This window comes from Crocodylus porosus, unplaced genomic scaffold (assembly GCF_001723895.1).
Source record: "Crocodylus porosus isolate Cpor-Errol unplaced genomic scaffold, CroPor_comp1, whole genome shotgun sequence".
NCBI classification, from domain to species: Eukaryota; Metazoa; Chordata; order Crocodylia; family Crocodylidae; genus Crocodylus; species Crocodylus porosus.
The window spans coordinates 189,942,992-189,955,538 of NW_017728906.1; the positions used below are offsets into that span (position 1 = coordinate 189,942,992).

At 42.7% G+C, this 12,547-nt stretch overlaps 1 protein-coding gene across 3 annotated transcripts in view; it reads right to left on the bottom strand.

Annotated features, from left to right (window-relative positions):
• TMEM135 (transmembrane protein 135) overlaps positions 1 to 12,547 on the bottom strand; it is a 345,516-nt gene that overhangs the window by 41,567 nt on the left and 291,402 nt on the right. For all 3 annotated transcript variants that reach the window (XM_019530374.1, XM_019530373.1, XM_019530371.1), the window contains one exon: positions 6,406 to 6,447. In XM_019530374.1, the coding sequence (XP_019385919.1) occupies positions 6,406 to 6,447 (42 nt within the window). The remainder of the gene's footprint in view (positions 1 to 6,405; positions 6,448 to 12,547) is intronic.

Consider the following 12,547-nt stretch of genomic DNA (forward strand, 5'->3'; position numbering starts at 1 on the left):
TGTGTGTGTGTGTGTAAATGGATTTCAGTTGCTCCTGATTGCACCAAACATTGATCCTGAGAAGATGGAAAGGCTTATGTCCCAGTCTGAAAAAAATCAGTATACTGACTTCTATTTATTCTCATACAGATAAATACAAAACTCTTTAAAAATGAAATTAAAGAAAAAACCTAAAGAGTGCAATGTGTTCTGAAACAAACACAGCTCTTATAATGGAAAACACCACATGACAAAGTGAAGATGTTCATACAGGAGATCTCCAAGAAGTTTCAGAAGAGAAGGTAACACTGGAGCAGACGATCAGGACTGTATTTGTAAAATGAGTACTGTGTGTTCATTTTAGAGTAAGTTAAAGGCATATTTAGAGTGTTCCCCTAAAGCAGGTCACCTCATACTTTCCATTATAACCGGTTGTTTGAAATTTTGTGAAACTTTAAACAATCGGACTGAAGTTTTCCAAGCCTGGTGTCTAAGTCAGAATCATGGCCATCCCAGACCCCCAAATTTTTTTGAGAAAAATGTGACAGCGATTTCAGAGAATGTAGGAAGTAAAAAATATGCAACTTTTGCAATATGAAAAAACAGCCTTTTTTGAACAGCTCGTTTTCAAAGGGGTTTGAACAAAGATTATAAAATCTGGCAAGGAGATGAGTCAGCCTTTTTCTGTCTCCCAGGATCTAAGACCAGATCTGGCCAAGCTATAAGCCATTAAAATCAATATTGGGAAGCGTGAAGGAGAGCTTGCCAGGCACTTACTTGTGAAATTCTGAAAGTTTTGACTTCAACATTTCATCTGCACCATGAGGGCTCTCATGCCCTATTGAGAGTACCGTCTACATTGTGACTACAATAATAGTACAATATGTGTAGTACAAAAGTATTGCTCACGAGGGAATGTAGATGGAACAGATCCTCTTATCTTTGATCTGAGGAAGGAACAAAGGGTGAGGCCAGAAGACTGAATTCTAATTCTCAGAACAACTTTACCACTTGTGTGAACTTTGTAACCCTCACTGAGTATGACCTCAAAACCTCCGTGTTAGATGGGAATCCCGTTTATAGATAGGAATAGAGGTTTGGAAAAGTCATTTTGTCTAGATAGGTTCTTATGCCATGTTTATTACCAAAGTATCTCTGAACCTTCCCGTAGCGTATTAAGAGACATGACTCAAATCACCTGAGGTGTATTCCCTTCACCTCCAATGAACTGCAAATTGGAACAAATTTTCTGAAATTAACAAAAAAAGATGGGCTGAAACTAGTAATTAGCTTAGAAGTAAAGTACACAAGGGCAGCAATGTTTAGAAATAAGCCCTGGAAGAGGGGAATGGGAATAAAAATTCTTTGAACAATTATATCAAATATGCTGTTGGCTTCCTGTAGCAGAAGCTTGTGCAACGAGCTGTTATTTCAATCATATGTTTGGAGAGTATCTGTTTTTAAGGGTTCTTTTTAAATATCTTTGCTGGTATGTGTTAGTGCTACAAGAAAGCAAGGTCAAGGAACATACCTTACATGTGAAGCAGAAGCTGCTGTGGTTTGGGATGCTGCAGGATTTCATTCAGCAGCCTAAGACTGGCTCTGAGAGACCTCTATCCACTGCAGAGATGAGTGTAGACGCTGACCATAAAGTAACACCCTGGATTTTCAGGTGATCCTTTAGAGCAGTGGCTTTAGAGCAGTGGTTCAGGTGATCCTTTAGAGCAGTGGTTTTCACTTAATCACTTAAATTAATCTTAATTGATTAATTTAGCTAATTAAGTGCGAGGCTGCCCATTTTCTGCCCCACCGCTAGGAGGCATTATCTGCGGCTCCTTTTCCCCCCACTACACCACAGCCTAAGCCTCGCAGATGATAACGATGTGGTTTGATCTGGGGCCTTGTAATTTGGCCCTCCCCTTGTCCTCCTGGGCTTTCCACAGCCCTATCTCGCTCTGTCACTCTGCGCCTTCCTGGCGCTTGGGCTCTCCGCAGGCCTGTGTGGCACTGCGCCGTGGTTTATGTGCCCCTTCCGGGCAGCTGACCAGATGCAGGTGTGGCCAATTCCCTCCTTAACCGATTGTCCCAGCAACCAGCACCTGGGTTCCTGCCTCTGCTCTGAGAGTAGCAGACACCTTAGTGTCCTGCTACATACCTTCCTCCTTAAGGCCCTCACTCACCCGGGTGGGTCCTCACGTTTGCGGGTACCGCCTTGATCCTGGGCTTCTCTGGGCCTTTCTTTGGTCACCCAGTAACTCAGGAGGCGCCTCCTACTCACCTTTTCCCCAAGGTCACACCAGATGGGATTTGCTAGGAGTTACCCTGGCAGGTAATCCCCCTCACATTAGCCAGCCTTGGTAGGGTGCCACTTAGGCCTGTCTTTTCTGCTATGATGGGGCTCCGCCAGTCGCTGTGGGATTCGCATATGATACTTTTCTCTAGCATCACTGCAATCTCCGTTTTTATCTGGCTTTGAAGTCACTAGGGAATCTGTCTCCAGTTCTCACGGATCACCTGGCCCGGAGGAGTCTTTATCTGGTGTACCACACCCTGAGCTTTCCCAGGGGTTCCCTGGGACACCTCTCTATACTCCCTGACTAGCTCGGCAGCCTGTCTTCTCTGTTCTTCTGACAGTCGCGGGGCCAGTTCTACATCACCTGGGCCACTTCCCTCTGTTAACGCAAGTCCCAATTCTAATTCCTCAGGATGAGGGGCTAAGTACATACACTCCTGGTCTTCCCACTTCTTCAACATATTAACATGGTATACCTGCTTCTTCTTCTGCTTATCTGTCTGATACACTTCAGAGTACATGGGCTCCACTTGGCGCGTGACTTCATAGGGTCCCTGCCACCGGGCAAGTGACTTACTCTCACTGGCTGGCAACAGAACCAACACGCAGTCCCCCCACATCAAACTTCCTTTCCCAGGCGCCTCAATTATAATGTTTCACTTGTCACTGCTGGGCTTCTCTCAGATTTCCTAAAACCTCTTTCCGAGCTGCTTCCAGGTGTTCCTGCAGTTGGATCACGTATCGGATCATGTTTTGGTCTTTACTCTGCTGTTCTTCCCAACTCTCTTTAATCAGATACAGGATGCCTCTTGGTTGCCGGCCGTATAATAATTCAAAGGGTGAAAACCCTGTTGAGGCCTGGGGTACCTCTCTTACAGCAAACAACAAAGGTGGTATCATTTTATCCCAATTCTGAGGACTCTTGACCATAAACTTCTTTAGCACCTGTTTCAGTGTCTGGTCAAAACATTCCACGAGCCTGTCTGTTTGGGGATGATACACGGCTGTCTTCAGGTATATAATCCCCAAAGCTTTACTCACTCCCTCGAATACGCGTTATGTAAAATTCATTCCCTGGTCAGTCAGTAGTTCTCTAGGGAGTCCTACTCGGGAGAACATCTTCAAAAGTTCATTTGCCACCTTCAGTGCGGACACGGTCTGGATCGGCACAGCTTCCAGGTACCTAGTTGCATAATCTGGTAAAACTAGTATGTACCGGTTCCCAGTGCTACTTCGGGGAAGTGGCCCCATGATGTCCACAGCCACCCTCTCAAAGGGAACCTCTACCAGAGGCATCAGGATTAAAGGAGCCTTTGGGGGGTGCCTTGGGTTCACTTTTTGGCACTTGGGACATGAAGCGCAATACCTCGCCACTTCCCGCAACAGTCCTGGCCAAAAAAATCTTGCTCGAATGCTGGCTTCAGTTTTGTCCCAGCTCAAATGTCCACCCATAGGGAGCTCATGAGCCACGTTTAATAAGGCCCATCAATATCACCGAGGTACCAACAACTGTACGACCTCCCCTCCTTCTGGCTTCCCTTGCTCAATTCAGTATAGGAGGTCATTTCTTACCTCGAACCTTGGGGTTGTCTTCATCAGCTCTGGTCTCAATACCTTGCCATTTCGTTGGGCTAGGTGTTCTTGCAGTGCATACCAAAAATCTGCCTCCCGACTCTGCTCCAACTGGAAATGTTCGTCTTCCCACAAATGTGCAACATCCACCCCTTGTTCAGCCTCCCTGGCTCTTGGGCTCTCCGCAGCCCTGTCTGGCACTGTGCCTTCACTGGCGCTCGCTGCCCCCTCTCTCTGGGGCTGGGATCTCCACGCTGCCGTGCGTCCCGTGTGAGGCCTCCTCCAACCCCTAATAGCCTCTCCCAAACCACCAGTCAAAAAGCAAACATAAACACAAAGCCCCTAGGCTATAACAATAATCCAAGCTGCTCGGCTAAAACATCATTCAATACCCACCAGGGAATACTCAATCCCATAACAGCAACAGGAGCTGCTTGTGCAGTCAGGCCTCTTTTCTTTTCCACACGGGCAGAACTTCCTTCCCCTTGGCTGCCAGCAGGGAACTGACCTCCTGGCCTCAGACCTGGGGTTGATGTGGGAGCCAGGCCCTGCCCCTTCCGGTCAGCTGACCAGGTGTAGGTGCAGCCAATTCCCTCCTTAACCAATTGTCCCAGCAACTGGCACCTGGGTTCCTGCCTCTGCTCTGAGAGTAGCAGGCACCTTAGTGTCCTGCTACACACATGAATCCACATCTGCTGACTATTCACCTGCTTGTAGAGAAGTGAATCTGTGCAGGCCCTAATGGTGTCGGTGCTGTTTCCCCACTACAACGTAACTTCTGAAGGAACTAGGAGTACAACCCATGTTTCTGATATAGCAGAACAAAGACTTACCCACACACAGACCTAGCCATAACCATCCCAAAGTGGAACAAATCACACTCCAAAGGTAGTCATCAATGGCTCAATATCAGTGAGATGACAAGTAAAGTGGGATTCCTCAAGGGTCTGTCTTGGATCCACTATTATTCAATATCTTCATTAATGATAGAATAGATTGAACTGAACGTATATTTAGTATATCTACAGATAACAATAAGGAGGGAGGGGAAACAGACAGGTGAGACTCAATCAGGATTTGATTCAAGATGGCCTGGTCAATTGGAAAAATGGTTTAAAATAAACTGCATGAAATTCAGTAAGGAAAACTGCAAATAAAAGAGCAATCAAACACAAAGATGCAAAATGGATGCGACTGACCAGGCTACAGTTCTGCAAAAAAGGACCCAGGATTATAGAGACCTGCAAGCTGAATATGAGCCAATGAGTAAATATTGTTGCAATTAAAATCTTATAGCATTCTGGGATGCATTAACAAGAATATTATATGCAAGTCACAGAAAGTGATTCTTTTACTTTATTCAGCACTGATGAGACCACACCTGTTTTGATCACGGTGCTTTGAGAAAGATATTAAAAAATTGGAGGAAGTCCACAAGAGACAAACAGAAATGATTAGAGATCTAGAAACATGACATTTGAGGAAAGGTTTGAAAAATGAGGATGACAGTTTGGGAAAGAGAAGACTGAAGGGGAATCTGATATTTTAAAAGGGCTGTTATAAAAATTGCTGTTTGCACCCAAAGGGATCAGGGCAAGAAGTAATACTCTTTAGGTTAAATAATGAGGGTGTAAGCAGGTGCTGAAAGCCAGCTGCAGGTAGCAGCAGCTGACTTTGTGGGCAGAAGGTTGGGAGCAATGATGATAAATGAGGGTGCAGCCACAAAAAAGGTTAACACTTCCAGAAGCAGAGTGCAAGGTGAGAGAAGAGAGGCGGCTGTCCTGCTCAGGAAGAGGCCCTGAGCCTGGTTTGCCCCTCTCAAGGTCTGAGGAAAGACAGCAGGGTTTGGTTTGGTTTTCACACTTGCTTGTTTCATTTGCTGCACGGACAAGGCTGTCTCATGTAAAATAAACTGGTTGGGAACCCCGAACACATTGCTGGCTGGCCTGGATGAGGGTGCTGCAGGAGTGACTGGCATACAGATAGCTTTCTCACTAGGAACGTGGTTAGGCACTGGAGAGACTGTTATTACAAGTTTAAATACAGATTAGATAAACATTTGTCTGGGACAGTTTAGACGAAAACAATCCTGCTTTGAGCAGGGGGTTGAACTAGATGACGGCCTGAGGTCCTTCCATCCATATTTTTCCTTGATATCATTATAAAATTCCAAGCTTTCAGTATGTGCCTGGGTTTGGTGCCTATTAAATGGAGTTTCTGTATTCAGAGAACTTTGTTAGTACAAAGCATCATAAATGAACTGGATTCAGGACAAGCTACAGTAGCCATGGCACTCTAATACAATGAAGGGAATCACGATTCTTAGCTCTAGAAGAATGAGTGTTATGGTATCCCTCTGAACATTAATTTTTCTCAAGTTCTTTTTAGAGAGTCACAAATTAGAAAGTTTTCCCTCTTGCGAATTGTATGCTATGCTTCTCTTTGAAATGTGCATGGAAGATTTTATAACAGTATGGCCTCTAAGAAAATTCTGGGTTCACAAAATTCAGCTGCCAGTGTACAGAGAGGAAATTTGAGATAAAAGGCAGCTATTTACTTACTTGAGTGCAGAATATGTAAATCCTTTCAAGCCATCTTTGCACCTGAAACACAAAAAAGATACTTCGTTTTGTTTTGCAGGCAACATCAAAAAAACCCAACTCATAGTTTAAATACTGGCATAAAAATTCCCTAAAAGGACAACAATTCCCCAGGAGTGGAAAATAATGATGGTGTAACAAATATGGTAATAAAATATTAATATGTGTACTGTGGGCCTTGGAACTTCTTGGAACCTGAATCTGGAAGCCAGATACCCTTGTTTCAAAGTCTCCTTTAGCAACAGCTTTTAAAGCAAAAAGATAGTTTTCTTTTTTGTTTGTGAGCTTAATACTGACCAAGATCTATAGCAGAAATGACGTGAAATCCTGGGTGGTCAAAGATTTGTTATTTCATTAAATAACTATCATAATCTTGACATAGGGCAAGCTTACTAAAAGGGATGACAAGTGTTGAGAAGTGCTCTGGACACCATTTTTTCTTAAAAACATGGCAATGAATTTTCCAAAAGAGTTATCTGATTTGCAGTGCAGCATCCTTCCTCACATGGGGCTGAATCCTGTGATCCATATTTTGGGGGAAAAAACACCTAGCAAAAGGTACGCCAGGCCAATTATGTGGTAGCTGAGCCTGAATATAAAGCTCTTTATGTGTAAATATTAAAACTGATTGAGGCACAACACACAACTTGACTCTAGCTCTTTAACTGGCAGCTGGAATTGTAGGATTTAGGATTTAGGCATTTTTCTGCAGTGGGCATGTGACTGCAATTGGAGCCTGCAGCTGCTATGGATTCTTCCTGGAAGACTTCTCAGCGTACCAGGGTAATGCTGATTGGGAAGCAAAGAGCTGTTCTGTTTGCTTTTTTTTTTTCTTTTTACAGGAATGTAAGTCAGAGGGAAATGGATTGTGGTGAAAATGCGCTGCTCACAAAACACTTGGAACATAAAATATTATCACATTTATTTTGTCCTCTAAAGAACACAGCATGCACTAACAAAAGAAAATCCTGCCCTAATGGTAGCTGCCAAAGAGAATAGCTACGGTTAAAGACTGTGGTTGTGCCATGATACCAACACAGACCAAACTGCCTCAAGAGACTCTAGAAGCACCTTCCAGGGAATATTTTACTGTTATTTCCTAAACAGGGTTTTACTAAATCTAGTGGCTGCTACAGACTTGCCCCCACAGACTCTCTATTGCTGTCCTGATAATATGTACTAAAGAGGTAGAAGAGCTTCCTTGTGCATCTTCCCCCTTCATTTAAGTGAGTGTAAACATAAGACAACTTGTCCCAAAACTTCTGGACATATTATGCTGAAGAAAGGAGGTCTCAAATTGACAAAGTCCAAAGAGCTGGCAGCCTAAGGCCCACGTGCTCTTAGTGAGAGATGACAACATATTAAGTTCCCTTGGGAATTGCTTCACCAGGGTAAGACATCAAACACACATGTTTAAAGGGATTTAATCTTGACACCATGTGCATAGTTCCAGTTAAAGATCAAGCACAGTTATACAGCGTCAGGGAAGTAAACCTAAAAATAATTACCCTTCTAAAAACTGCTGTCCCTTAAAATATATATCCTATTTGGTATTTGATACAGAACTGTAGGTATTCATGACACCTTGCAAAATATAAGAAGTAACATTAATAATAATACTTTAAGTTTATATAGGGGCTTTTAAGTGAATAGTCAACAATATTTCTCGGATGCAGACAACACACCTGTTGCATACATCTGCTAAGAATTTCAATACTGGTTTTACAGAAAGGTAAACTGAGACATAAAAAGTATTCATAAAGGCCAGATTCATAAAGGTATTTAGGTGCTTAACGCATTTCTAGGTGACCTCACCATTGAAATCTATTGTATGGAGTTACCGACACCTAAATACGAGGTCTAAAATGGTTTGTACAAAAAGTCCGACAGCAAGTCATTACCTGGGAAGTTTGACACCACCTCCTCTAACACATCGTACTCCCATATCAGAAGTTAGGCCCTGAACCTACAACTGATGGCATGCAAGGAGACTGTTTTGCCTAACTTCAAGGTAGGCTACCTACAGCTGGGGCTATTTCTCTTATTAGTCACATTGGGTCATTTTTGTATTCAATACATTTTCATGCAATCTTATCTTCAATCACTCCAACACAAAGTGCAGCTTCAGTTTGCAAATACTGCAAACAACGATTATATTATCATACCAGTAGATGTCCCTAACCAACCGTTCTTCAAAGCACAGCAGCCCTCCTGGTACAATTCTTGACAGACATTGCTTTACTATTCATTTTCTTTAACACTTTAACACCTTATGCTTCACTCAAACTCAGTGGCTGGGGCTGATACCCCACTCATCCATCCCAAATACTGCTACTACCTATCCTTATTGATCACTTCTAATACCTTTCACCTTTCTTCCACAAGGGAACTGTAGACTTAATGTATTTTCCTTATAAAGTATATTAAGTACTATGAAAGCCTTCAAATTAAATTAGCCTGGAGACTTAAGTCCTCTTATTTATTTAACAGTTACACAGCATGAGTAGCAGTAAAAGAAACTTTTCCACACTGCCCTGTCAATGTGCCCCCCTGGTTGTGCCAGGACCAATTTAGGGTGTCGCAGTAAGACCTGTTGCCATTCCCTAAGACTGCTGAAGGAGGCACAAATTGGTGCCTGCTACATATGGTAGAATTCATGATGTGAACACCCAACCATCATGAATCACACTGAGGCTACCAACACAACCCACTCAATAGCCACAACTGTGTAATAATAGCTTTCATAACTTTTTGTCATTGAGCCAGAAGTGGAAGATTCCCTAATTCCATCAATGACACTTAAATCATTCAAGCCTCCAAACCAGAATGATACATTAGAATTCCCCGTTTCACTCTTGAGATGTGGAGAAAAATGTCTGCATTTTTTGCTTCAAGACTAAGTCTTTGAAAACAGTAAAACACATTTTCAAAATCAGGAACACAACCTGAACAATGCCTTCTATTTCATAGGTTGGGTCGGCATGAATTACCAATTGGCAGACTATGAACATGCCGTATACCAGTTGCATTATCACTTCCTCCCGCTACTGCAATACTGAAAGTCACTGGGCCGTATTTTCAAGTCCAAGCCTGGTAGAACTGAGGGCATAAAGAGTATGTAGTCTGGTTGCAACCAGCCAGCCAAAAATCCTACCACTGGAGGGAGTTATCAGCTAGTTCCTACACCACCTTCCCACTTCCGGTACTGAGGTCTGGCAAGAGAAGGAAATGGTGGGGCTTCAACAAGCTCTAATTTACAACTGGATCAGGGTGAGGCTCAGAGCTGGAACAGCAAAAGAACTGAGTCATAACCAGCTCCATGGGCCCCTCAACTTCCTGTGCCAAGCAGATATTGCCAGAGGAGAGAATCTGGCACATTTTACCCAAAACAAAAAAAAAGAAAAATGTAACAAGGCTATACACGTACACTCGCGGAAAGGGTGCCACGCTTGTGGAAACTCCTGCTACAACCTAGAACGCTTCCCTATGTAAAAGTAGAATTCAACCAGGATGGACAGTCAAGCCTCCACCCCAGTCTGATTAGCGTGTGCACATGTGTTTGTGTGCGTGCAAACCTAATCTTCTATTATCACGCAGGGCAGGCAAGAGGTCTCCTTACTAATTTTTAAGGCTAAATGCCAGCAATTATGTTTTCAATTTTCTTAATTATATTTTTACTAAAAAAACTAGTATATTCTGTGCGACTGAATGATATGCTCTGTGCAAGAAATCTGCTGGAGAAATAAATGTAATCATTGTAGCTCTACTCACAGCACTCAGAAGAAGAATTAGCTCATAGCAACACATGCCACATTTAATGAAAATCACAATTTTGCTTATGTTCCTTCAGGGCAAAAGTAAATTAAAAAATTCAACTTTTCCCATATAGAATTTTTATTATGGCTGTGTGCTTGGGGAATTCAGTGCACACTTGCATATTAAATCAGCATATCCAGCCCATTAGGATGGAGAAGAAAACTAGTTAAGGCATACTGTTTTTGCAAGACAGATGCACCATGGTAATAATAATTCATAACAAAATATGCTTAAGAAAGTTTAAAACAAAGTAGGTCCTAAAAACCATATGTAAAACCAACTATTCCACTGGCCAGGATAGAAAATTCCCAGGTTCTCACCCAATGGAGTTACAACCCTAAATCTGATCTGCTGCAATTTAAAGCAGTAAAGCAGTTGTCTACTCTTCATTGTGAATTGCACTGTACTATCAATCAACTTTTCTCTTCATATATTTTAAAGCAGCTCATACGCTCTCTTTTGCTTCTGTTCTAACCTTTGTTTCTTTTGGTCATTTTCCCGAGTTGCCTTCAGTCACCCCATGTTTAGTTTTCTCCTTTTCTCTACCTCCAGCCACTTACATCTCCTCACACTTCTTTTGCTTATATCCACTTCCTTTTCTTACCCGCTTCGGCTATGTCCAGATGTGCAGGCACGTGGAGTTTGCAGTGCCACAAGCTGCATATGTGAAATGTTAAAACATGTCCCATGCTGCAAATTTGCAGCACTGGGGCAAAATTTGCTACTGGCATTTTACTGTAGTAAAAAAAAAGTGCAGGGAAAAAAGGGGCACTGAGAATGCAAAAATAGCATGTGCCAGAACAAACGGAGGATTTGTCCTCCGGTGAGATGCTCTGGCTGCTGGCTAGAGTGTCTCTACTGCTCCATTTGTGCCCCTGCTGCTCCAGTTTGCCCAAAGTGGCACAATGTGTCCTGCAACAAAGCACATGTGAAGGGATGTGCACTAAGGCAAAGTAGAGGCACAAATTTGTGTCACTATTTTTTGTACCACTGCAAGCACACACCCCGGCATGTCTGGATACGGCTATACTATCTTTTGTCTTTCCTTCCATTTTTCTTACTCTTCTACCCACCTGCTCACACTTTTCTTGCTCATGAGAATCAAATTGATTTTAATTAGAGAACAGAAAGGGTAAATTTTAAAATTAACAACTCCAAATGAAAACGGTTTTAGATGTGTCATAAAGCATTTGAAATCAAGTGGATATAATGAGTTTTAGGGACACCTGCATAACGATTGTGACCCAGAGAGGGAAAGGTATTATTAATTTAAATTCTGTTGTAAATCATATGAGAACAGCTTGCTTGTTTGCTGGCTCTGAAACACAGAATTGAAATTGAACAATAACTTTGCTATAAAATCTGAGAAAAACATGTTACTTTATGGGATTAAATGACTTCTCAAGATCCTACATTTCGAGACAGTAAGATCTTTCCCAGTAGACTGTTTGTGCAAATCAAAAAAAAAAAAGTTATTTCAAATTAAATATTTGAGATGCCAGAACAAAGGAGCAGCTGACCTCTCTTTCTGGTCTCCCAGTAAGGCCTGAAGAAATAAAGAAAGCTGAGACCCAAGCAAACTCTCAGTAAAAACTATTTTTGATGCTTTTCACACTGGCTTAGCAGGCCTTTTAGCCATTGAAGTAGAAGACATGATAGTATTTCTAACAATGGGTTGTCATTAAGCTGCCTTCAGTCTGTATGGATCCTTCACCAAAACCAAATCTTTCAGTGATCTGAACAGGTGTCAAATTCTTAGATAAATCAAAAGTCACTGCTAGGTGACCTCACTAACTTAGAGGACATTACTACATACAACAGCATCAATCAGATAAGAATCTGACTCTCTAGTCTTACTGACAGACATTGAGAAACTGGAATCTGAACTTTCAAATAAAATTTTTGGGGCAAGGAAACATTCCGGTTTGAACCTAGGTACCACAACCCACATTTGTGAGCTACATCCTGAATGGTGTCCATGAGGTTGTGGAGGACCGGGTTAGAGAGCTTCTGGAGGGGCTGGACATGTTCAAGTCAGCACGTCCAGATGCTCTCCACCCCAGGGTGTTGAGCTCCCCAGGGAGCTAGCTGGGGTTATTGCAGGGGCCTTGGCACGGCTTTACGAGCGCTCGTGGTGCTCCGGCCAGGTGCTAGATGACTGGAAGATAGCTAACGTGGTCCCCATCTTCAAAAAAGGGAAGAGAGAGGACCTGGGCAACTATAGGCCCGTCAGTCTTACCTCTATCCGTGGGAAACTCTTTGAGAAGATCCTCAAGGAGCACATCTG